At 42.4% G+C, this 25259-nt stretch overlaps 1 protein-coding gene across 3 annotated transcripts in view; it reads right to left on the reverse strand.

Annotated features, from left to right (window-relative positions):
• Window positions 1-25259, reverse strand: part of LOC124776505 — a 138183-nt gene that overhangs the window by 86658 nt on the left and 26266 nt on the right. For 2 of the 3 annotated variants that reach the window (XM_047251526.1, XM_047251528.1), the window contains exon 3: window positions 8320-8467. In XM_047251526.1, coding sequence (XP_047107482.1) covers window positions 8320-8467 — 148 coding nt within the window. Of the gene's footprint in view, window positions 1-8319; window positions 8468-23651; window positions 23744-25259 lie in introns of all 3 variants that reach the window. The other variant, XM_047251527.1, reaches the window with a different exon arrangement.

Raw genomic sequence — 25259 nt, forward strand, 5'->3', positions numbered from 1 at the left:
TAAGTTTTGAATGGGAGTCTAATGCTCTGTGATTTAAGAAATTCGTTGCATATTCTCACACATAACATAATTCATCTTGTGTAAAAGGAAATGTACTCTGAAAGCAACACTTCTCAATCCACAATTCACAATATTTTCCCGTGACTGTTAGAAATGTAAATAGCTGCGTTCATCAAAATGAGGCCCATGAAAAAAATGTTGCTATTAAGTAATGCAAGGTCTTTGACACATTTTGCTGTCGGCAGACGTCTGTGTGTGCACTGTATTTTGTTGCAATAAATTGTGCATTTTCTTTGCAACAAAAGCTTTATTTTGGTGTTATTCTCTTGTTTATGTTCTATTGCTGCAGTATTATTCTGCAGTAGTGGGCTATATAAAAATTTAATTGAAAACTAAAACAAATATATATTTCTGGAATTCTAAAAAATTCCCAGGTTTTCCCCAATTTCTCCTGGATGAACAAATTCCAGCATTTTTCCCAGATTTCCCAGTTGTCTTGGGGCATATACACCCTGAGAGATTCTCTCTGTGAGGGCACAGTAACCAGCCACAATGGGTTGTCCTGGGTCATTGTGTTTATGAACTTTAGGAAGCATGCAGAAGATAGAAGAGTGGGGGAGGGGGGGGGGGGGGAGTAGTGGGGATGATTAGAGAGGCGGTCTCAGGGTAGAGATTCTGGGATGGACCAAAGAATTTGAGGAAGGAATGGAGATACTACTGGATTTCTGGAATGCAGTCACTAGGGCAGGGCTTGTTGGTGGATGTATCTGACAGCTGATAGAGTCCTTTTGCCAGGTAAACACTGCAGTTCATAATCACTGTGGTGGATTCTTTGTCGATAGGTAGGATTATAGGTTGAGGTCAGTCTTTAAGTGGTGTAATGTGTTATTTTCTGTGGACGTGATATTGCTTTCCTTGAAGAGAGATTTATATAATGATAATGAGGAAAGGTTAAAGGTTAGGAAATTCGGGAAAGTTAACAACTGGTGATTTGTGGGCAGTGGATGGCAGTTGGACAGAGGAGTAAACTGAGGCAGTGTTCAGTATTGGTTTTGAACTGAGTGCGATTCGTAGCATTAATGATGAAAACCTGTTTACAATGGAGGGACCAGGAGAAGGAGAGAGGTCTTGTTCGAATCACCCCAGCATGATTTAATTTGGGAGTAGTGCAGAAGTTAAGGCTTTTGAAAAGGACTGACACTTCTGTGGGACTGCGGCTTTTGGAGGACAGGTTTGTGACTGTGTTGCAGATCTGTTTGGGCTCTGGGTTCTGTAGTGTGGCGGGTGGTAAATGTAGTAGGTCTGCAAGGCAGTATTTGACAGCTATGCGGGAATGTGGGGGAGGCTTGATGAAAGCTCTAGTAGTGGTGGTGGAAATTGGTCCAAATCAGGAGTATGAATAAACAGATCGGACAATTTTTTGGGAAGACATTGTGCATGCTGCTCTAGTTCCTGGAGGGAAAAGGTTTCAATGTTGGGAGATGAGATGCAGAAATTTGGGATTGAAGAGCAGGAGAATCTTACAGATGGAGAGGAGGTAGTGCAAGGTGGTTTGGGCTTGACTGATATGGTTTGCAAGACTAGGTTGTTGTGGCTATTCACTGATGGAATTTGAACAGATAGAGGTAATTGTGGATGTAGGTGTTGCAGCTGGATATGGGTAATGTATTGGTCAGGGCATGAGGTAGGCAAGAATGCAGGAACAGTATGTGAGCCTGGGTTCTGACTAGGGGTATGGAAACTTTTCTGTATTGGCACAGATGGAAGGAGCATGTCAGCCACCCCCATATACCCACAGTAAAGCCACAATGTCAAATGGTGCAAGATGTTTGAAATTCTGAGGAAAATAGGGGTAAGGTATAGGGAGAGATGAGTAATATACAACATGTATAAGAGTCAAGAGGGAATAATAAGAGTGGAAGACCAAGAACGAATTGCCCCTACTATTCAATCAATATATTGAAGAAGTAATGATGGAAATGAAAGGAAAGTCCAAGAGTGGGATTAAAATTCAAGGTGAAAGGACATCAATGATAAGATTCGCTGATAACATTGCTACCCCTGTGAAAGTGAAGAAGAGTTACGGGATCTGCTGACGGAATGAATGTTCTATTGAGTACAGAATATGGATTGAGTGTAAATTGAAGAAAGACAAAAGTAACGAAAAGTAGCAGAAATGAGGACAGCAAGAAACTTAACATCAGGACTGACAGTCACAAAGTAAATGAAGTTGAGGAATTCTGCCATCTAGGCAGTAAAATAACCCTTGACAGACAGAGCAAGGACATCAAAAGCAGAATAGCACTGTCAAAATAGGCATTCCTGGCCAAGAAAAGTCTCCTAGTATCAAACAAAGGCCTTAACTTGAGGAAGAAATTACTGAGAATGTATGTCTGGAGCATGGCAGCAAAACATGGACTGTGGGAAAACCAGAACAGAAGAGAATCAAAGCTTTTGATACGTGGTGCTACAGACAATAAGGACAGAGGCAGTTCTACGAAGAATTGGAGGTGAAAGGAATATATGGGAAACACTGATAAGAAGAAGGGACAGGATTTTAGGGCATCTGTTAAGATATTGGGGAATAACTTCCATAGTACTAGACGGAACTGTAGTGTGTTAAAAATGTAGAGGGAAACAGAGATTGGAACACATCCAGCAAATAACTGAGGGCGTAGGTTGCAAGAGCTACTCTGAGATGAAGAGCTTGGCACAGGAGAGGAATTCATGGCACGCCACATCAAGCCAGTCACAAAACTGTTGACTCAAGAAAAGCAGACAGACAGACAGAAAGCGAGAATGAAAACAAAACACAAAGCAGCACTCCTCTTGTGACTCGGTATTACCCATGACTGGAGCAGCTGAATCATATTCTCCGCCGGGTTTAGACTCATTCGCAGCCTGCTCTGAAATGAGGAATATCCTACCCACTATCCCCTCCACACCTCCCACAGTAGCATTCCTTTGCTCACCAAACCTACACAATAGCCTTGTCAATCCTACACAACACCTGCTCCCAGCCCCTTGCCTCATGGCTCATATCCCTGCAATAGGCCCAGATTCAACACATATTCCATACATCCTCCCACTGCCACCTACTCCAGTCCTTTCACTGGCATCTCCTACACCATCAAAGGCAGGGCCATCTGTGAAAGCAGCCATGCCATCTATGGACTTAGTTCCAACCACTGTGCCACACTCTAAGTGAGCATGACGACTAACAAGCTGCCTGACTGTATGAATGGCCACTGCCAAACTGAGACCAAGGGACAGCTGGACCACCCAGCCGCTAAACGTGCTGCCAAATGCAATGTGCCCAACTTTAATGACTGCTTCGCAGCCTGTGCCATCTGCATTCTTCACACCAACACCAGCTTTTCTGAACTGCACAGGTGTGAACTCTCCCTACAACATATCCTGAAACCCTTGCCCTCAACCTTCACTAGTCTCTGTCCTCCTACAGCCTACCCCCTTTCCCTACTCTTAGTCCAGTACACACACACACACACACACACACACACACACACACACACACACACACCTTTTATCCCACCAATGTCTTACATTCCACCCACCCCCCCATCCCCCTCCCCCCACACTGTGCACACAGCACCCCCTCTTGATGCTGGACCTAGTAACTCTATCCTGCCCCATAAACATGCCTGCATGATACCACAGCATCTTCCCTCACCCCTACCGTGCTATCCCTCCCCCTTCTGCCCGATGCCACCTCCTCACCCCCACTATCTAACCTAGCTACAATAAGCTGCACACATAAGACACAATTGCAGTTGGGTATGAGGGCCTGGTGACAGTGGCCATATGTGCGAGTTGTTCTGTGAATGTGTGAGTCTTTTACTTCTGAAGACTTTGTCTGAAAGCTGTAAATATTTTTAGTGTTCTTTTTCATTGTGCCTGTCTGCTACTCAAAATCACCTCTACCAATCTCATTTGCTTTCAATCATTCTGCTGAGCATGTTGCTTCTTGTTGAATCTTACAGATCAAAACTGTAAGCCTGGACACTAAATTCAAGACCTTCCCTCTGATGGGCAATACTTCTGCCAACTGAGCTAACCAGGCACTACACATGGCTCACTGCACAGCTTCAACTCTGCCATGTCTCTGTCATACTTTCCACATTTCAGAAAAGCTCTCCTGCATTGATTGCCATTCTAGCGGTCCAAAGAGGGTACAATTTCTTTTAGGATTGCTAGTCTCGCATGATATACAGGACAGCTTCAATGAAGTTTGGGTAGTTGGAGAGCAGTATGGACAGAATTGAAACTACGAGGACAGGTCTTGAGCTAATGTCCATGCAAACACACTGCAGAATATATTACTTCATACCAGAGGGTATTTGTTATTTGCTTTGCTAAACACCAACTAATATACTCACATCCATAGAAACTTTCATAATATTTTGGAGACAAACATTCAATGCACTAAGCTCATGAGTTCCAACTTTGACAAACGGGCTACATGGTGTCTTCTAGGAATGTCTGACGAAATAGTACAATCTCCAGCTGACCAACTACCGCTATCTCCCAGGTAGGTACTGAACCAATGTAGACAGATATTATTTTCAGAAGCACTTATCAAGCTATGGAAGAAACGTAAGCATTATGCATACTGCTTACTGATTTTTCTTTGGAAATTCACATCATTAACATGCTACTTTTCTTTTTATCTCTCTCTAGTATGAAATTTCATTCAGTACTAGAAAGATTTCTTGATAACTAAAATGTTCTCTTCCTCAGTGCTAAGTATTTAGGTTCTACAGGAAGCTACAGAAAAATTTAAAATCCACAGTGAAGTGGTGACAGAGCAAATTTAATACAACACTTGTATACCGAAATAACTTGCATTTTACAAATTACCAGCTTAAATTCCACCGTCTGGAAAGGGGGATGAGAGAGAGAGGGAGGGAGGGAGTACAGGGAGAGGGAGAGAGAGAGGGTGTTAAGGTGCTTTGGACCTCTGGAGGCAAAATTTGTAATATCAAACAGTTACAGCCTCTGGAACAACAACAGCTGATACTCACTAAAAGTAGTTCACAGAGCATGTTAATATCTAAAAGTGCTACATAATATTAGATTAAAAACACTATTACAAGCAAATATCAAGGATCAACTTCTGTGATATCAAAGGAAACATAATTACCCATTTCAATTTGAGGACAGAATTAATTGTCCAATACCTGAATGTCAAATAATGGAAAATCCAGGAAGGAATGTAACAATACTATGAGAAGGAAAGTTGCTACTCACCATAAAGCAGAGATAGATAGGCACGACAAAAAGACTATCACAATTAAAGCTTTCAGCGATTAATGCCTTAATCAACAATACACACACACACACACACACACACACACACACACACACACACAAACGCAACTCACACGACTGCAGTCAGAGGCAACTGAAACCACACTGAGAGCAGCAGCACCAGTGCATGATAGGAATGGCGACTGGGTGGCGGTGAGGAGGAGGCTGGGCTGGGGAGGGGGAGGAATAGTATGGTGGGGGTGGCAAACAGCGAAGTGCTCCTGTTTAGATGAAGGGCAGGGGAGAGGTGGGGTGGGAAGTGCAAAAAAGGAGATAAATAAATTAGACTGGGTGTGGTGATGGAATGACGGCTGTGTAGTGCTGGAAAGGGAACAGGGTTGTGGCCAGGAGAGTTATGGGAACATAGGATGTATTGCAGGGAAAGTTACCACCTATGCGATTCAGAAAAGCTGGTGTTTGTGGGAAGGATCCATACGGCACAGAATGTGAAGCAATCACTGAAATGAAGGATATCATGTTTGGCAGCTTGTTCAGCAACAAGGTGGTACACTTGTTTCTCGGTCACAGTTTGTCGGTGACCATTCATGTGGACAGACAGCTTGTTGGTTGTCATGCCTACATAGAACGCAGCACAGTGGTTGCAGCTTAGTTTGTAGACTACATGACTGGTTTCACAGGCAGCCATGCCTTTGATGGGATAGGTGATGTTAGTGACCGGACAGGAGAAGGTGGTGGTGGGAGGATGTATGGGACAGATCGTGCACCTCGGTCTATTACAGGGGTATGAGCCATGAGGTAAGGGACTGGGAGCAGGGGTTGTGTAAGGATGGATTAGTATACAGTTTAAGTTAGGTGGATGGCAGAATACCACTGTGGGAGGAATGGGGAGGATAGTGGGCAGGACATTTCTTATTTCAGGGCATGATGACAGGTAGTCAAAATCCTGGTGGAGAATGTAAGTCAGTTGCTCCAGTCCTAGGTGGTACTGAATTATGAGGGGAATGCTCCTCTGTGGCCAGACAGTGGGACTTTGGGAGGTGGTGGGAAACTGGAAAGATAAGGCACAGGTTATTTGTTTTTGTAAGAGGATGGGAGGATAATTATGGTCAGTGAAGACTTCAGTGAGGTCCTTGGTATATTTTGAGAGGGACTGCTTGTCACTGCAGAGGCGATGACCGTGGCTGGCTAGGAGACTTCGGGACTTCTTGGTATGGAACGGGTGGCAGCTGTAGAAGTGGAGGTATTGCTGGTGGTTAGTAGGTTTGATGTGGATGGAGGTACTGATGTAGCCATCTTTGAGGTGGAGGTCAACATGTAGGAAGGGGGCTTGTTGGTCTGAGTAGGACCAGGTGAAGCAAATGGGGGAGAAGTTGTTGAGGTTCAGGAGGAATGTGGATAGGGTGTCCTCACCTTTGATCCAGATAGCAAAGATGTCATCAACGAATCTGAAGCAGGTGAGGGGTTTAGGATTCTGGATTTTTTGGAAGGATTCCTCTAGATGGCCCACGAATAGATTGGCACAGGATGGTGCCATGCAAGTGCCCATAGCTGTACCCTGGATTTGTTTGTAGGTAATGCCTTCAAAGGAGAAGTAATTGTGGTTATGGCTATAGTTGGTCATGGCAGCTACGAAGGAGGTCATTGGTTTGGAATCCGTTGTACATTGGAAAAGGTCGTGTTCAATAGCAGTAAGGCCATGGGCATTAGGGATCTTAGTGTACAAGGAGGTGGCATCAATAGTGATGAGCAGTGCACCATGTGGTAAAGGGACAGGAACTGTGGAGAGTCAGTGGAGGAAATGGTTGGTATCTTTTATAAAGGAGGTTAGGTTTGTAGTAATAGGTTGAAGGTGTTGGTCTGCGAGAGCACAATTTATCTCAGTGGGGTCATAGTAAATGGCCACAATGGGGCATCCTGGGTGGTTACATTTATGGACTTTAGGAAGCATGTAGAAGGTATGAGTGCAGGGATTGGTAGGGGTGAGTAGAGAGATGGACTCCGGGGAGAGGTTCTGGGATGAGCCTAAGGATTTGAGCAGTGACTGGAGATCCTGATGGATTACTGGAATGGGGTCACTGTGGCAAGGTTTGTAGGTGGAAGTATCTGACAGCTGGTGGAGTCCTTCCGCTAGGTAATCCTTGTGGTTCAAAACAACAGTGGTGGAGCCTTTGTCCACGGGTAGGATTATAAGGATGGGATCAATTTTTAGATGACACAAGATTTGAGCTAAAGAAATTCAGGAAAGGTAACAGGGGATGGATTGGGGGCAGTGGGGGTGGATCACAGTGGAATGGAGGAGTGAACTGAGTTAGGTAAGATTCAATATTGGTCTTTGCTTAAGCCTGATTGGTAGGGTTGGTGGTGAAAAAGTGTTTCCACTGTAGGGACCGGGAGAAGGAGAGAAGGTCTTTAACAAGTCCTGCATGGCTGAATTTGGGAGGGGGGGGCAAAAGGTGAGGCCTTTGGAAAAGACTGATATTTCTGTGGGGCTGTGGCTTCTGCAGGAAAGGTTCATGACTGTGTTGTGGGTCTATTTAGGTTCTGGATTCTGTGTGGTGGTGGGAGGGAGTTTTGGAGGGTGGGGTAAGTGTAGTAGGTCTGCAAGACAGAGTTTGTCAGCTATGAGGGGACGTGGGGGAGGTTTGAAGGTTGTTGTTGAACTGGTGGACAGTGGAACTCCAAGGCGGGAGGAGGAAGTGAGCAGGATGGAGAGCTTTTTGAAGTGGCGTTGTGCATGGTGCTCAAGTTTCTGCAGAGCAAGAGTTTCAATGTGTGTTATGGGTTCCAGGAATTTGGGATTGGACACCGGGAGAATTTTGCGGATGGAGAGAAGATACTGCAAGGTGGTTTGGACTTGGTTGATATGGTTTTGCATCCCTACATTGGTGATGGCTACGGATTGGCAGGAATAGATATATGACCCAACCTTTAAATAGAAATAACAATTATGGCACATACACTATAAGGAGAAGTCACATACAGTCAAGAGTCTAAACTGATTTTTTATCACAGTATGTAAATACAACTCACTGTTTCTAATAGGAAAAGTGCTTCCTCCGGATTGAGGCACTTTATTTGGCCTTGCTGGTGACCAAAGTTTTCCCAGTGTTTCCCAACTGAGTACGTCACAACAGCTACATTCATTTTTTCGTCCCATTCTGCTACTGAGAGGATGCCACTGAAAATTAATTTTTAGGTGACATAGCATTTATTTACCAACAACAACAAGAAATGCAATAGCAATCTCATATCCAGTAGATACTCAAACAACTGTCTATATGACACTCTGATGTGTTATAAACAACAATAATATCAATTAAGGCAAATGGCTGGTTCAGATACTTATACAAATAGTGTGAGGTAAGCTACATTAAAGAAAAACCATTAAATGAACATAAAACATTGATTTTATCCATACTGGATCAGAGGTTGTGGTTGTGAATGTCAATGTTAAAAAATATATCGGCTCAACCACTTGTCTATAGTGTAAAACACTAAGATTGACACGTTTCGGAAGTCAAGCTTCCATCATCAGAATAATAAAAAGTAAAGGAACCTGTTAAAACTCGCTAAAATTGAACATGCACCAGGCACAATAAAATTGATAATAATTATGTTTTAAATTTATTATCAATTTTATTGCGCCTGGTGCATGTTCCATTTTAGCGAGTTTTAACAGGTTCTTTTACTTTTTATTATTCTGAGGATGGAAGCTCGACTTCCGAAACGCGTCAATCTTAAGAGTTTTACACTATAAACAAGTGGTTGAGCCGATATATTTTTTAACATAAACATAAAATATTTTATATTTTGTTTTCCATACAATGAGTGCACTTAGTAAATTTACTGACAAAGAAACGAAATTTAATTGCTTCTTGTGGAGATTAAGTAGAAAGTGTATTTCAGTAACACATATGTTGTTATTGTTGTGGTCTTCAGTCCTGAGACTGGTTTGATGCAGCTCTCCATGCTACTCTATCCTGTGCAAGCTTCTTCATCTCCCAGTACCTACTGCAACCTACATCCTTTTGAATATGCTTAGTGTATTCATCTCTTGGTCTCCCTCTACGATTTTTACCCTCCACGCTGCCCTCCAATACTAAACTGGTGATCCCTTGATGCCTCAGAATGTGTCCTACCAACTGATCCCTTCTTCTAGTCACGTTGTGCCACAAACTCCTCTTCTCCCCAATTCTATTCAATACCTCCTCATTAGTTATGTGATCTACCCATCTAATCTTCAGCATTCTTCTGTAGCACCACATTTCGAAAACTTCTATTCTCTTCTTGTTCAAACTATTTATCGTTCATGTTTCACTTCCATACATGGCTACACTCCAAACAAATACTTTCAGAAACGACTTCCTGACACTTAAATCTATACTCGATGTTAACAAATTTCTCTTCTTCAGAAAAGCTTTCCTTGCCTTTGCCAGTCTACATTTTATATCCTCTCTACTTCAATCATCATGAGTTATTGTGCTCCCCTAATAGCAAAACTACTTTAAGTGTCTCATTTCCTAATCTAATTCCCTCAGCATCACCCGACTTAATTAGACTACATTCCATTATCCTCGTTTGGCTTTTGTTGATGTTCATCTTATATCCTCCTTTCAAGACACTATCCATTCCGTTCAACTGCTCTTCCAAGTCCTTTGCTGTCTCTGACAGAATTACAATGTCATCGGCGAACCTCAAAGTTTTTATTTCTTCTCCATGGATTTTAATACCTACTCCGAATTTTTCTTTTGTTTCCTTCACTGCTAGCTCAATATACAGATTGAATAGCATCGGGGAGAGGCTACAACGCTGTCTCACTCCCTTCCCAACCACTGCTTCCCTTTCATGTCCCTCGACTCATATAACTGCCATCTGGTTTCTGTACAAATTGTAAATAGCCTTTTGCTCCCTGTATTTTATCCCTGCCACCTTCAGAATTTGAAAGAGAGTATTCCAGTCAACATTGTCAAAAGCTTTCTCTAAGTCTACAAATGCTAGAAATGTAGGTTCGCCTTTCCTTAATCTAACTTCTAAGATAAGTCGTAGGGTCAGTATTGCCTCATGAGTTCCAATATTTCTACGGAATCCACATTGATCTTCCCCAAGGTGAGATAAGCCTCTACATCCTTACATTTGTCCTCTAGCCATCCCTGCTTAGCCATTTTGCACTTCCTGTCGATCTCATTTTTGAGACGTTTGTATTCCTTTTTGCCTGCTTCATTTACTGCATTATTATATTTTCTCCTTTCATCAATTAAAGTCAATATTTCTTCTGTTACCCAAGGATTTCTACTAGCCCTCATCTTTTTACCTACTTGATCCTCTGCTGCTTTCACTACTTCATCCCTCAAAGCTACCCATTCTTCTTCTACTGTATTTCTTTCCCCCATTCCTGTCAACTGTTCCCTTATGCTCTCCCTGATACTCTGTACAACCTCTGGTTTAGTCAGTTTATCCAGGTCCCATCTCCTTAAATTCCCACCTTTTTGCAGTTTCTTTGGTTTTAATCTACAGTTTATAACCAATAGATTGTGGTCAGAGTCCACATCTGCCCCTGGAAACGTCTTACAATTTAAAACCTGGTTCCTAAATCTCTGTCTTAGCATTATATAATCTATCTGAAACCTGTCAGTATCTCCAAGCTTCTTCCATGTATACAACCTTCTTCTTTGATTCTTGAACCAAGTGTTAGCTATGATTAAGTTATGCTCTGTGCAAAATTCTACTAGGCGGCTTCCTCTTTCATTTCTTACCCCCAGTCCATATTCACCTACTACGTTTCCTTCTCTTCCTTTTCCTACTATCGAGTTCCAGTCACCCATGACTATTAAATTTTCGTCTCCCTTCACTATCTGAATAATTTCTTTTATCTCATCATACATTTCTTCAATTTCTTCGTCATCTGCTGAGCTAGTTGGCATATAAACTTGCACTACTGTAGTAGGCGTGGGCTTCGTGTCTATCTTGGCCACAATAAGGCGTTCACTATGCTGTTTGTAGTAGCTTACCCACACTCCTATTTTTTTTTTATTCATTATTAAACCTACTCCTGCATTACCCCTATTTGATTTTGTATTTATAACCCTGTATTCATCTGACCAAAAGTCTTGTTCCTCCTGCCACCGAACTTCGCTAATTACCACTATATCTAACGTTAACCTATCCATTTCCCTTTTTAAATTTTCTAACCTACCTGCCTGATTAAGGGATCTGACATTCCACGCTCTGATCCGTAGAGCGCCAGTTTTCTTTCTTCTGATAACGATGTGCTCCTGAGTAGTCCCCGCCTGGAGGTCCGAATGGGGGACTATTTTACCTCTGGAATATTTTACCCAAGAGGACGCCATCATCATTTAACCATACAGTAAAGCTGCAGGCCCTCGGGAAAAAGTATGGCTGTAGTTTCCCCTTGCTTTCAGCCATTCGCAGTACCAGCACAGCAAGGCCGTTTTCGTTAGTGTTAAAAGGCCAGATCAGTCAATCATCCAGACTGTTCCCCCTGCAACTACTGAAAAGGCTGCTGTCCCTCTTCAGGAACCACACGTTCGTCTGGCCTCTCAACAGATACCCCTCCATTGTGGTTGCACCTACGGTACGGCTAACTGTATCGCTGAGGCACGCAAGCCTCCCCACTAACGGCAAGGTCCGTAGTTCATGTCAGTCTGGACATCAAAATCACTGTACCTTGAACATTTTGGCTCTAGAAAGAAATGGAAATACTAGGGAGAATGAAACTCAGTGATAAAAATGGCCTATTATGGTACAAGGAAGAAAAATGATCCTAGAAAACTCACAGAAAATATGAGATACCAAAAAATCATAAACTGTTAATAGTATTATTAAATGCTTCTGACTTTCATAGATGGTTCATATCATGACTCTCACTTCTACGTGTTTTTGATTTTTTGAATGATGTATGTAATTTCTACATTTTAGTAATTCGAGTAGTAGGGATATTAAAGAATTGCACAAGACACTGGTGGTGGTAGACTAAAAACAACAATATTGCAAAATTTTTCCCATAAGGCATTGGAATGATATTGTGGATTTTAATTAGTATGTTGGCACCTAATTTACGCATAGGCTCTACAAATACTATTTCAACTTAAACACCTTCCACTCACAAGGAGCTCTGAATTAAAATCTGGTATCTAAACCACAATTTGATAAAAGTTTTTCACATACAAAATAGTTTGACACAGGTGTGAACATTAATATGAAATGCTACGAAGAGCTGCAGGGCCACCAACACTGCATTTTGTTCCCCACTTCATTGATAAACTTTACATTCAGCCAAATAATCTACACAATGTTATGTTCCATCTCTTTGAAGAACATCATAATAAAGGAAGCTACAGCCTCTTCATTTAAATAAAAGTGCTTTCTTCAAATATTTTCTTTACTCTTACATAGCAAATGCACACATCAGAAAAAGTTTCGCACCTCGGTTCCAAGAGTTCTGGAACCTGTACAGAAAATTGGATTAGAGATCAACATAAACATCATTTCCGCCATTTTTATTGCTCATGAAAACCATACACTCCATGTTGTACCACCATACAGCGAAACCTTCAGAGGTGGTGGTCCAGATTGCTGTACATACCGGTACCTCTAATACCCAGTAGCATATCCTCTTGCACTGATGCATGCCTGTATTCGACGTGGAATACTATCCTCAAGTTCGTCAAGGCACCGTTCGTCCAAATTGTCCCACTCCTCAACGGTGATTCGATGTAGATCCCTCAGAGTGGTTGGTTGATCACGGCATCCATAAACAGCCCTTTTCAATCTATCTCCAGCACGTTTGATAGAGTTCATGTCTGGAGAACGTGCTGGCCACTCTAGTCGAGTGATGTCGTTATCCTGAAGGAAGTCATTCACAAAATGTGCATGATGGGGCATGAATTGTCGTTCATGAAGATGAATGCCTCGTCAATATGCTGCTGATATGGTTGCACCATTGGTTGGAGGATGGCATTCACGTATCGTACAGCCGTTACAGCGCCTTCCATGACCACCTGCGGCATACGTCGACCCCACGTAATACCACCCCAAAACAGCAGGGATCCTCCACCTTGCTACACTCGCTGGGCAGTGTGTCTAAGGCATTTCAGCCTGATCAGGTTGCCTCCAAACATGTCTCTGACAAATGTCTGGTTGAAGGCATATGCGACACTCATCGGCGAAGACAACGTAAGCCAATCCTGAGCGGTCTATTCGGCATGTTGTTGGGCCCATTTGTACCGTGCTGCATGGTGTCTTGGGTGCGAAGATGGACCCCGCCATGGACGGTGGGAGTGAAGTTGCACATCATGCAGCCTATTCTGCACAGTTTGAGTTGTAACATTACGTCCTGTGGCTGCACGATAAGTGTTATTCAACACAGTGGCGTTGCTGTCAGGGGTCCTCTGAGCCATAATCAATAGGTAGCGGTCATCCACTGCAGTAGTAGCCCTTGGGCGGCCTGAGTGAGGAATGTCATCGACGGTTCCTGTCTCTCCTTATTGCCTCCATGTCCGAACAACACCGCTTTGGTTCACTCTGAGACACTTGGACATTTTCCTTGTTGAGAGCCCTTCCTGGCACAAAGTAACAATGCAGACATGATCAAACTGTGGTATTGACCGTCTAGGCATGGTTGAACTACAGACAACACGAGTTGTGTACCTCTTTCCTGGTGGAATGACTGGAACTGATCGGCTGTCGGACCCCCTCCATCTAATAGGTGCTGCTCATGCAAGGCTGTTTACATCTTTGGGTGGGTTTAGTGACATCTCTGAAGAGTAAAAGGGACTGTGACTGTGATACAACATCCACAGTCAATGTCTATGTTCAGGAGTTCTGGGAATCAGCGTGATGCAAAACTTTTTTTGATATGTGTAATATTCACAGATTGACCAAGCAGATGAATAGGTCACTGAGGTGGCACTCAGATCTGGTTTGCTTGCAAACAGTTGAGAATTTTGTCTGCTGCATGAACTGCATTGTCATGGTGTTAACAAGATGATATTTCTATGTTCAAATTCTTCAAAGCCCACGGCAAGATGGTTTGATGCAAGCAGTGTGTCAAGCCTCATTCATCAGTCACTGTAAAATGGATATTCATAGGAATAGTTGTTGGGTTTTCAGGAGGAATAAAGTGATCATTTCTTAGCAGAGCTACAACTCTTTTCAACTTGGTAAGGAAGGCAGTATGATTAAAAGTCACACAGACAATAAATGTGTAAGTGATGGCAAACAATTTTGGACAGAACAGAGATAGCGGAGAAATTCAGCCTTATTCTTTTCAAAGAAACCGTGAAAGGGTTCACCTTAATCACTTTAAGGAAATCTAAATCTCTATGAACAACAAATTGTTATATTGCTTTACATTCATAAATGCACAACCACAAATCATCACTAGACAACGTCTCGTATTTTTTCTTAAGAGTTAGCTGTTTGCCTGTTCCGTGGATAATGAGTGTGACTTCTAACTATAATGCTGAATGAGTCAGTTTTACAATTACAGCAAATATTCTCAATGAAAAATATGGAAACATGCTGACTATATGTCATCTGTGCAAGTTTTGAAGCATGAATTGGCACCAAAGTGGGCTACACCAGCCTGTTGCTTTATCAATAAATGTGACATCCAAAGGTCTTAACAAGATCTATATCTAATTGCCTACACTTCTGCAGACAGAGTCAGTTTTCTGAGAATCATACCGTGTCATAATGTAAAAAACTATACTAGAGGAACCAATGTTTCAGCCACGGTTACAGTGGCCTTCCTCTGGGTCTAATGATGTGCTTTAGCTGTGTGGAGTTGCTTATATTTTGTCACTGCTACTTACTGCGCACGAAATTGCTTCATACTTTTGAAACGTAGTTGTTACGATTGGTCACTTGAGGCAGAAGAAGCAGGAATTTTATTATATTAAGTTGCTATGGTGGAAGGAGTGGGGATCTGCTGTTGTCTATTGCTTCTTGCATTGTTTGCTATGATTGTTGCTCATCAGTGAATGAGGCCTAGGCTCTAGTTTTCCTCCTACTAGATGTAGGCTGTACAGCAGCAGTTCCTCACTGGTGGCACTCGCATCACATGTTGTTGGTGTGGAATGTTGGACTCTGAGGGCTGGCAGCCAGGATGGGACAAGCTTTTATCTGTCCTCCTTGATTATGTTGTTATGATGTTTTATTATTTCTACGGCTTCTCTGATCTTGCATTTCATTAAACCCACCTATTTGGCCTGTAAGCAGGTTTCATTAAATTTGAATTCCTTGCCACAGTCTTGCCAGTATTCAACCACTGCAGACTTGCTGTGTTGTCTCAGACAAATTTAGTGCTCATGTTCTTGTATGTGCATTGCTATTGATTTGCCTATCTCGTTAACGTATTCTTCTCCATACTGCCATTTCATCTTGTACACACCTGTCCTTGTGGACATTAACACATCTTGGAATCTTACAGCTGCTATGGGAGACAGGCTGGACACCAATCTCGCGGAGGAGTTTACCACCCAGTCAGTGACATGCTACAAACATTGTGCACACCCTTTTGAGTGCATGTGTTATGTTTCGTGCATCACTTAGGCGCTAAGCATGGATGGCCAAAGAAAGTATGGCAGAGTTCTTCTGCTCTGTGTTGTCATTGGATTGGGTGTACCAATATCTGACCATATGTGTGGGATTCCGATATTTTTGATGCCCTCGTGTGTTCTTCACTGTTCTGTGTACTTCCACTTCCAGGAATGGAATTGTGCCATTCTTCTCTACCTCAAGCATGAGCTGTGTCTTCCTGTGCAATTTACTCAAATATTCTTGAAACCTGCGTAGCTCAATTTCACCATGAGGTCATATAGCAAACGTACTGTCCACATACTTGAACCAGTATCGTGGGTGTAAAGGAGTGGAACAAAGTGCTGTTACTTCGAAGTTCACCATGAATATATCTGCTGCTAATGGTGATAATAGAGATCCCATTGCTACACCATCTGTCTGCTTGTAGTATTTTTGTTGCCATTTGAAGTACGCTGAAAACAAACATAGCCCAACGAGATTGCATATGACCAGCAGGACATACTCTTGTAGGATTCAAGTTTTGTCTACTGGCATGTTTGTGAATAATGACATTATGTCGAAGATGATCATGATGTGCATGGGTAAAATTGTTTCTCCCTTTATGCATTCTATGAAGTGCATTGAGTTCTTCACATAAGAGTCTGTTTTGCCAACTATATGTCTTAGTTTGCAGGCTAGATACTTTGCCAAATTGTACGTAAACAAGTTGATATCATTCACTATTGGCCTTAAATGACAATTTTCCTTCTGTGCCTTTGGCACTGCACAAGCTCTAGGAGCAAATTGTACTCTGGGAATGAGGCCCTTGGCTGTGTAAGCGTCAATTCTGGTTTTCTTGACTGAGGCCTGTGCCTTTCAAATTATCACTGCCAAGGGGGGTCTGCCCTTAGTTAATTGTAGATTGGATCTTCTAATGATTCTTTTAGCTTGCCTTCATACAGCATAGTGTCCAAGATGACAGTGTGTGTCCAAGATGACAGTGGCACTGCTTTCGTTTGCCTGTAATATCACTGTACCTGTGCCACTGTTCTTCTTCAATTCTGTGATAGCTGCTCTTACCTCACAGCTAAAGTTGTGTTGCAGGTGGCTTGGCATGCAGCTGAAAAGACTGCATACAACATCCATGGGCAATGGCTATAACCGTAAATCAATCCAAACAGCCATGGCAACAAATAAAAGGAAGCAAGACAGGCAAGAAATCAACAAACTGCAGCCAGCAGTGCACTTAGCTTTCGTGAAATATGTGACTGACCAGACTGGTAAACTCTTTCACCGAGTAGGCACCCAGGCTGTCTACCACAGTAGCTGCAAGATCTAGGGTGTGCTCGGCTCCATGAAGGACAAGATGAATTATTTACACATTGCATGTGTGTTAAAGATGAATGTCAGTGTGAAGAAGTATACATCAGTGAGACTGGCAAGCAGATATCAAAATGCATATGAGAACATGAGCGCCACATTTGTATTGGACAGCACACCAAGTCTGCAGTAGCTGAACACTAGCAAGACTGTGGCAAGGAAATCAAATTTAACGAAACCCCTGAATTGGGCAGGCAAGCAGGTTTGACAAAATGCAAGAGCAGACAAGCCGCAAAAATAATAAAATATCCTAACAACATGATCAGAGAGGATGGATAAAAGCTTTCCCCATCCTGGCAGGCCGGTCGCAGTGGCCGAGCGGTTCTAGGCGCTTCAGTCTGGAACCGCACGACCGCTACGGTCGCAGGTTCGAATCCTGCCTCGGGCATGGATGTTTGTGATGTCCTTAGGTTAGTTAGGTTTAATTAGTTCTAAGTTCTAGGGGACTGATGACCGCAGATGTTAAGTCCCATAGTGCTCAGAGCCATTTGAGCCATCCTGGCTGCCAGCCGTCAGAATCCAACAGTCTTCACCAACAATATGTGATGTGAGTGCTAAAGTGAGTAACTGCCACTGCACAGTCTGCATCTAACAGGAGGAAAACAGGAACCTACACCTCATTCACTGATGAGCACCAATCACAGAAAACAACGCAAGGATAGACAACAGAAAATCACCACTCTCTCCACCGCAGCAATCTAATATAATAAAATTCCAGCTCTTCTGCCTCAAGTGACCAATCACAACAACAACCTTTTAAAATTATGGCATAATTTCATGCTCAATAAGCAGCAATGACAAAATAGAGGCAACACCCCACAGCTAAAACACATCACTAGACCTTGCAGAAGGCTACTGAAACCGTGTCCAAAATATTGGTTTCTCCAGTATAGTTTTTACATTATGATGCGGTATGATACTCAGAAAACTTTTATGTCAAAAGGTCTATACGCTTGTGCACAATTTTTTGTTCTGAAGTTCTACATCTATAGCACACGACATTTCCATTATGCTAGTCAATATGAACTGAATGGCAGAGGGTACTGTTTATTGTACTATGTATTAGGGTTTCTTCTAATTCAATTCAGAGATGGAGTATAGGAAGAATGACTGTTTGTAAGCCTCTGCGACTATTTTTATCAGCGCTATCTCTAGATGATAGACATGTAGTGGCCTGACAAGTAATTGAAGATTCTACCATGACAGACGGTTCTTCAACTTTTTTAATGAGTAGGTTCTCTCATAAGACAGGCAGTGACTGTATGCCAGTTAAGGTTTTTCATTTCTTTTACATTTTCTTGCCAGTCAAAAAAGCCTGTAAATTTACCTTATCCATAATGGGTGCTTGAACATTGTGACTAGAATTAAATAGCAGATTACATTCTGAAAACTGTGACTAGTCACTTTATAATACAAACAATTTTATTTGTCCAAAAGTCAGTTTTTGAGTCACTGCAGGCTAATTATCAGGTGATTGGTATTTACAAACACTTTATATTTTGTACTAACTGCATCTAGTCACTTGGAACATGGCACTAGTGAAAATGCTTTGATTTATATAGATTAAGCAAACATATACAAGATAGTGATGTTATCTGATTAGAAATGTGTAACGTTGTCCTAGAATTTGTGAGTATGGTACTTCACGTACCATGAAAAACACAACATTTACATGCATGTGATTAAAGGAAAACTGTACTAACAATCAACTTATGCACTGCAGACTAAAAGAAAACAGTGAAATTCACGAACATTACAATAGAATAAACTCAAACCTGCATGTGTAACATGCTAATACACAACTTTGTCAAAGGCAGCATTCCACATTTTTACCAGTTATTAGGATTTCTTCCTGTCCCATTCATGTATTGAATGTGAGAAGAATGATTATTTGAATACCTCTGTAATTGATCTAATCTTGCCCTCATGATTGCTATGTGAGCAATAAGTACAGAGTTGTAGTATATTCCTAGAATCATCATTTAAAGCTTTTCTTGAAATTTTATAAGTAGACTTCCTCAGGACAGTTTATGTCTACCTTCAAGAGTCTGCTGGTTCAGTTTCTTCAGAATCTCTGTGACACTCTCTCAAGAGTCAAACAAACTTGTGACCATTTGTGCTGTCCTCTCCACCTTCAAATATCCACTGTTAGTCCTATTTGGTATGGGTCTCGCACACTGAGAAATATTCCAGAATGGACTGCACATATGGTTTGTAAGCAATATCCTTTGTAGACTGATTGCATTTTTCCAGTATTCTATGAATAAACCAAAGTCTACTACTTGCGTTACCCATGACTGAGCCTATCCATTTCATATCCCAACTGTCACACCCAGGTGTTTGTATGTAGGAGACGGCCGATTGCAACCGTATACTATGTTTTTTTCATTTTGTGAAGTGCGGAATTTTACATTTCTGAACATCTAAAGCAAGCTGCCTATCTTAGCACCACTTTGAAATCTTATCAATATCTGCCTGAATATTTATGCGGCTTCTTTCAGGCAGTATGTCACGATAGATAGCTGTCACACCTGCAAAAAGTCTGTGGTTATAAATAATATTGTCAACGAGGTCATTAATATACAACATTATCAGCTAGTGTCCCAACACCCTTCCTTGGGGCACACTCAAAGTTACTTCTACATCTGACAATGACTCTTCATCCAAGATACCATACTGCATCCTCCCTACCAAAAAGTCCTCAATCCAGTCACAAATTTTGCTCGATGCTCCATATGATCGTGCTTTTGACAATGAGTGTAAATGTGGTACTGAGTCAAAAGCTTTTTGGAAATCAAGAAATACTGCATCTACCTGACTGTCTTGACCAGAAGCTTTCAGTATGTTATGTATGTACGTCAATAGCCTCTCCACAAGTATAAAGTCTACCAAAGATAACACAATCTTGCTTGATTAAGTACAAAACATGAACCTGTTGAGTGAAACAAATCTTATATAAACCTGTTGCATGTATTGTAAACTATAATTTACCCAACAAAAGTATTAACGTATTTTGTCAAACATTTTGTAATTGGAAACATAAAAAATCTACTCACCAAGCGGCACAGGAGAACACATATATAAAAACGGTTTTACATATGCTAACTTTCAGAACCAGCAGTTCCTTCTTCCAGAACAAGGGTTGAAGGAGGAGGAAGAGGGTTGAAGGAAAATGGCTGGAAAGGTTTAAGAAAAGGGGTAATGTTCGGAAAAGTCACCCAGAACCTCAGGTCGGCAAGACTAACTGGATGGGATGAGAAGCAAAGATTGGTTCTTAGAGTCTGTACCAGACAAGATTTGAAAACCTGAGAGCCATTACTGGCCAGTCCTCTGAGGGAAAGAATAGGGCAGATGGAGGGTAAACTTTCACCACAAAAACAGAAGTAGTACTGCATTAATTAGAAGCTTAGTTTTGAAAATCTAAATCTAATCAGTTTGACAAAACCAATTCCAGCCATTTTTACTCTTCTTTTTTTTTTTTTTTTTTTTTTTTTTTGGGTCCATTCATTTTCCTACAAGTTTCCCAAACGTAAGAAAATCATCACATGGATCTTTGACTTCTTCATTAAGTGGTACTACTTTCTTTTCAGTGTGTTGACAATACATTTTATTTCAATTTCTAGCTTACTTTGAAACTTGCTCATTAAGATTGTCCATTAGTTCTTGAAGTTTATCTGCACCAGACACCATTGCTGCAATGTCACCAGAAAAACCCCGGTGATACAGCTCTGTTCCATTAACATGTATTTTAGCTATCTGAAAACCTGCTATTGGGCAGTTTAGGACAGTTCTGACAATACAAAAACTCCTTGCCTAAGTCATCTTTCAGTTCTAAATTTCCCACTATTTTGCTGAAAGCTAGTATTCCCAAATGTATCCTTGAGTATACTAACATAGACTGAAATACTGACTCCTTTCACAAGTGCTGTTGATACAGATTTTGTTAAAAGCAAGTCAACAGGTTTCTCAAAACCTATTAATTCCAAGTGGTAATTCACAATCATTGCACCATCCTAAAATTTCATTAACTATTCCCAAATGATCCACTGTACTTTATCTATTTATAATGCTAGCTTGTTCCTTTGCCTGATTATAATCAAGGAATTCTGCTATGCAGTTGGTGATGTTAGTTGTATATCGGCAACAGACGGACTATGATACACTTCCAGCAGAACATCTTCACCCTGCGAGTTGCCTACTCTTGGTTCACTGGCGTCTCTCGTCCAGACTATTCTAAGTACTACAAGGGCATCACTTGTTATGGACACAATACTGTATACAAAAGGTCTGCTGACGCTCTGATTGTTACAGGTGCCACCAGGGAGAACCAGCCATGTTTTCGAGCAGCGTGCACACGAGGAAACCTGTGGCACTGCTATCGAGGAAACAAGTACTGGCCGACATCACATGATCATGAGCATATATCCTCCTGCTGGATGCTATCTCCAGCAACAGCATTCCATTGCTCACTCAGTTCCAGGTCAGAAGCTGGCTACATTCGTAGCTCATCAGTCGTAACTCGCAGAGACCAGTGTGGACCCTCCAGTCTATAATGCACTGCCTCCACACTGCTTCACAGTACTCAACATTGTGCAGCCGTCATGGCATGCCACACAACACAGACCCCATGGACACTGCTCCGCAAACACTCAGCATGAGACTTCACTTGGAATTGGTATTGTGCCAATGAACTTTGCTTCTGTAATTCTCAAGTGATCGCAAATAATTTTTCTTTTGTATTACAACTAAACTTTATTGTGAACTTACGCTGTGAATAAAGTGTTCTTCAGTCTGACCTGGGACACACCAATTATGACTGCACGCATCACCCAACAAAGGTCTTAACAGTGACAACAAGGATATTTTTTTAATTTTTTTTTATTTTTATTTATTTATTTATTTTTTGACTGTAGGGATTTGAATACCATATGTTTGTTTATTATTCTCATTTATTTTCTGAGGGTCACTGTCGGTGATGCAACAATGTCACAGGGGACAGTTCATCACTGGTGTATCTGTCCATGTTGAAACAAAGGGATGGTTTGTCAGGTATTGCTTACCCACGTGTTATGGGTGATACACTGCTGAACTTAATATCAGTACCTGCTCAAGATCCAGTACCTTTGCTGGCTCTTACAACATATCCTCGTCTAGCTCATCACCCATCCACTGCCCACCTCCTGTCACGTCCAACACTACTCCACACATAGCAGCCATGGTAGGCCTCCTCCTGACGTTGGCGTTGCGTGGACACCTGTTGATGATGAGATTCAAGTCCACACGCTGCAGCTCCTGGGGTCATCAGCTGTTGTTGTCCTGCCCAGCCATCATACCCCTCCCTTCAGCTGCACCCGAAGCTACACTGCAACTTCACATCATCGTCACTCTAGGATGCATCATCCAGCTCCTCTGATGCCCCTGCCTTCTTGCTGCAAGTGTCCTCACCCACCAACCACTCACTATCCCCTCTGACCACAAGCTCGATATTGCACCTTCACCACAGGAGTAGCCACGGCAGACTCCCTCATGAGAGTGGCGCACCATGTCTTCCAGCCAAAGTCATTGGTTACCTTCCTTGTCGCCATGCCACATGCTGAATCTACGATGCTGAAGCAGTGGCTGTCTCTCTGCACCCAGCACCACGACCCAACTGTCACCCAGCCACTGCCCTTTCCCAGAAATGCCTGATGCTGCTTGTTTCCTGTGTTTCTACCTTGGTGCAGCCGTGGCCAGCCTCCTTATCCAGGCACTTCACTTTTGCTGCTGCTGAGCTTACAGTCTGCAGTTCTAGTGCCGTCCCCTGGCTCCACTACTGCTGAGTCAATACTGCCCTTCCGTAGTTGAGCCCAACACTACCAACCAATACACACCGCTGCTCTGAGCCAACACAGCCTTGGTCAAACTCTTTCTTTCAAGGACAGCACACCATTACATGCCTCTGATTCTGTCCAACACACATCTTTCTCTGTGGTGTAGATTTTTTCCATGTTCCTGTGCATACTGCGGAGATGCCCTTCCCACTACCCACTGATATCTCTCACACCAATATACACTGCTGCTTTGAGCCAACACAGCCATGGTCAAACTCTTTCTTTCAAGGACAGTACACCATTATGTGCCTCTGATTCTGTGTAACACACATCCTTCTCTGTCGTGTAGACTTTTTCCATGTTTCTGCGCATACTGCGGAGATGCCCTTCCCATCACCCACTGATAGCTCTCCATCTAGATGTTCCTCTACTCCAACATTACTCATGGCATTGGCCTTCCTGCCATCTGTGGCCTCCCTTCAGTTCGCGTTTCCCAGGTGCCCTTTGGTTTCTTTTTGTGGCAGCTCTCCAATCTCCAGCCTACTCCTTACGTGCCCCTTCATGACTCTGCACTGCTTCTTCTCTATGCACTCCCACATGGCAGCTGTTGTTCACAGATTTGTTAGCACTCACCAACAAGGTGTCTGTCATCAGCATCACTGCGCTCCTGGCATCGCATTGGTTGAGCCCAGACTCCCAGAGCCTTCACCAGCTCCACCCCCATTCTGTGGACAACAATTCCATTGTCTAATTATTTTCTTCTGGAAAGATGTGTTCAAGACAAACATAATGCTTGCTTTGTAAATTCTTACCCCTATCAATTCTGATAGCAAACCCAAAGTTCCCCATAGAAGAATCAACTTTACATTTTGTCCCATATTTGCATTCAAAATTTCCATTATTTTTGTTAAATAAGATCTGCTGGCATTTATCAGTTTTCATACATTTTCATGGAGATCTCACATCCTCATCAAAATGTGTGCATAAACTTGATTTATTTCCTTGTAATATCTTTTGTTTATTTTAGAAAAAAGTGTAGCTACTCTGAAATTCATTCAACAGCTGTGTTACAAAAACAAGTTTCTCATTTACAAAAAACTCTAAATCAATCAAGGGGTTTAGAAGGAGATGCCACACACACACACACACACACACACACACACACACACACACACACACACCTTAGCATTTCCCCATGCTTTCACCTGCGACATAAAGTGCACATCTCTTGTGCCATCTCCTCCTCTGCCCTCTCTCAGCTCATTACCTTCTCACCACCTTGTCTGTCCATCTCCTCCTCCTACATCTCAGCCTATATCCTCTTCCCCACTCTCTTTCTGTCCATCTGCTCCTCCCCCTTCCTCTCTGTGCATCTCCTCCTGTCTCCTCTCTCACTGTCCATCTGTCCATTCCCTCCTGTCCCCCTCTCTCCCAATCCATCTGCCCCTGCCCCTCCTCTCTCCATGTCCTCATCTATCCATCTCAACTTTCACCCATGCATGTCCATCCACACGCGTAGCCCCTGCAAAAGAGGTCGATAAAGAAAGCTGATACTACTTCCACAACATGTCTCTCGTGCAGCACCGCATGTATGCCAAGGGCTTGGAAACCCTTTTTTTCCAGTGATATTTAGGCTCCCATGCAAAGCAGGCTCCTAAAGCAGGCCAATGCAACATGCATTTTGCGCTGGGCAGCCTACACATCGAGGGCTGGCGAACTGTCTCTTGCCCCTGACGAGTAGGCTGTCCTGCAACACATTTGAATAAGGCGGGTCGATACTATTACCTGACCTGCTCTGCAGACAATCAGAGGCAAGAAACAATTTTCCATCCTCAGATGATTAGGCTTCCCTACATAACAACTGTGCTGTTGCAATAGTGTCAGCTTGCTTTTTTGACCTGATTTGCACAGGCTACATGTGAGGAAGCACATAGCTGGTGGAAAATTAAGATGCATAGAGGAGTGGGTGGACAGAGAAGGATGCAGGAGTGTGTGTGTGTGTGTGTGTGTGTGTGTGTGTGTGTGTGTGATTAAAGCTAAACTTTCAAACCACTGTAGAAATAACACCACTGATCAGAATGATGTCAAACTGCAATGGAATATTATGTAAGCCCATCCACCAAGGAAACGTCATATCACATCGGATGGGAAAAATTGATTTTTAATTGTCCTGAGGCCAAAAATCACATAAAAAGCATCACTCACATCAGTTTTTAATTGTCCTGAGACCAAAAAGCACGT

The sequence above is a fragment of the Schistocerca piceifrons genome, chromosome 2, assembly GCF_021461385.2.
Source record: "Schistocerca piceifrons isolate TAMUIC-IGC-003096 chromosome 2, iqSchPice1.1, whole genome shotgun sequence".
NCBI classification, from domain to species: Eukaryota; Metazoa; Arthropoda; class Insecta; order Orthoptera; family Acrididae; genus Schistocerca; species Schistocerca piceifrons.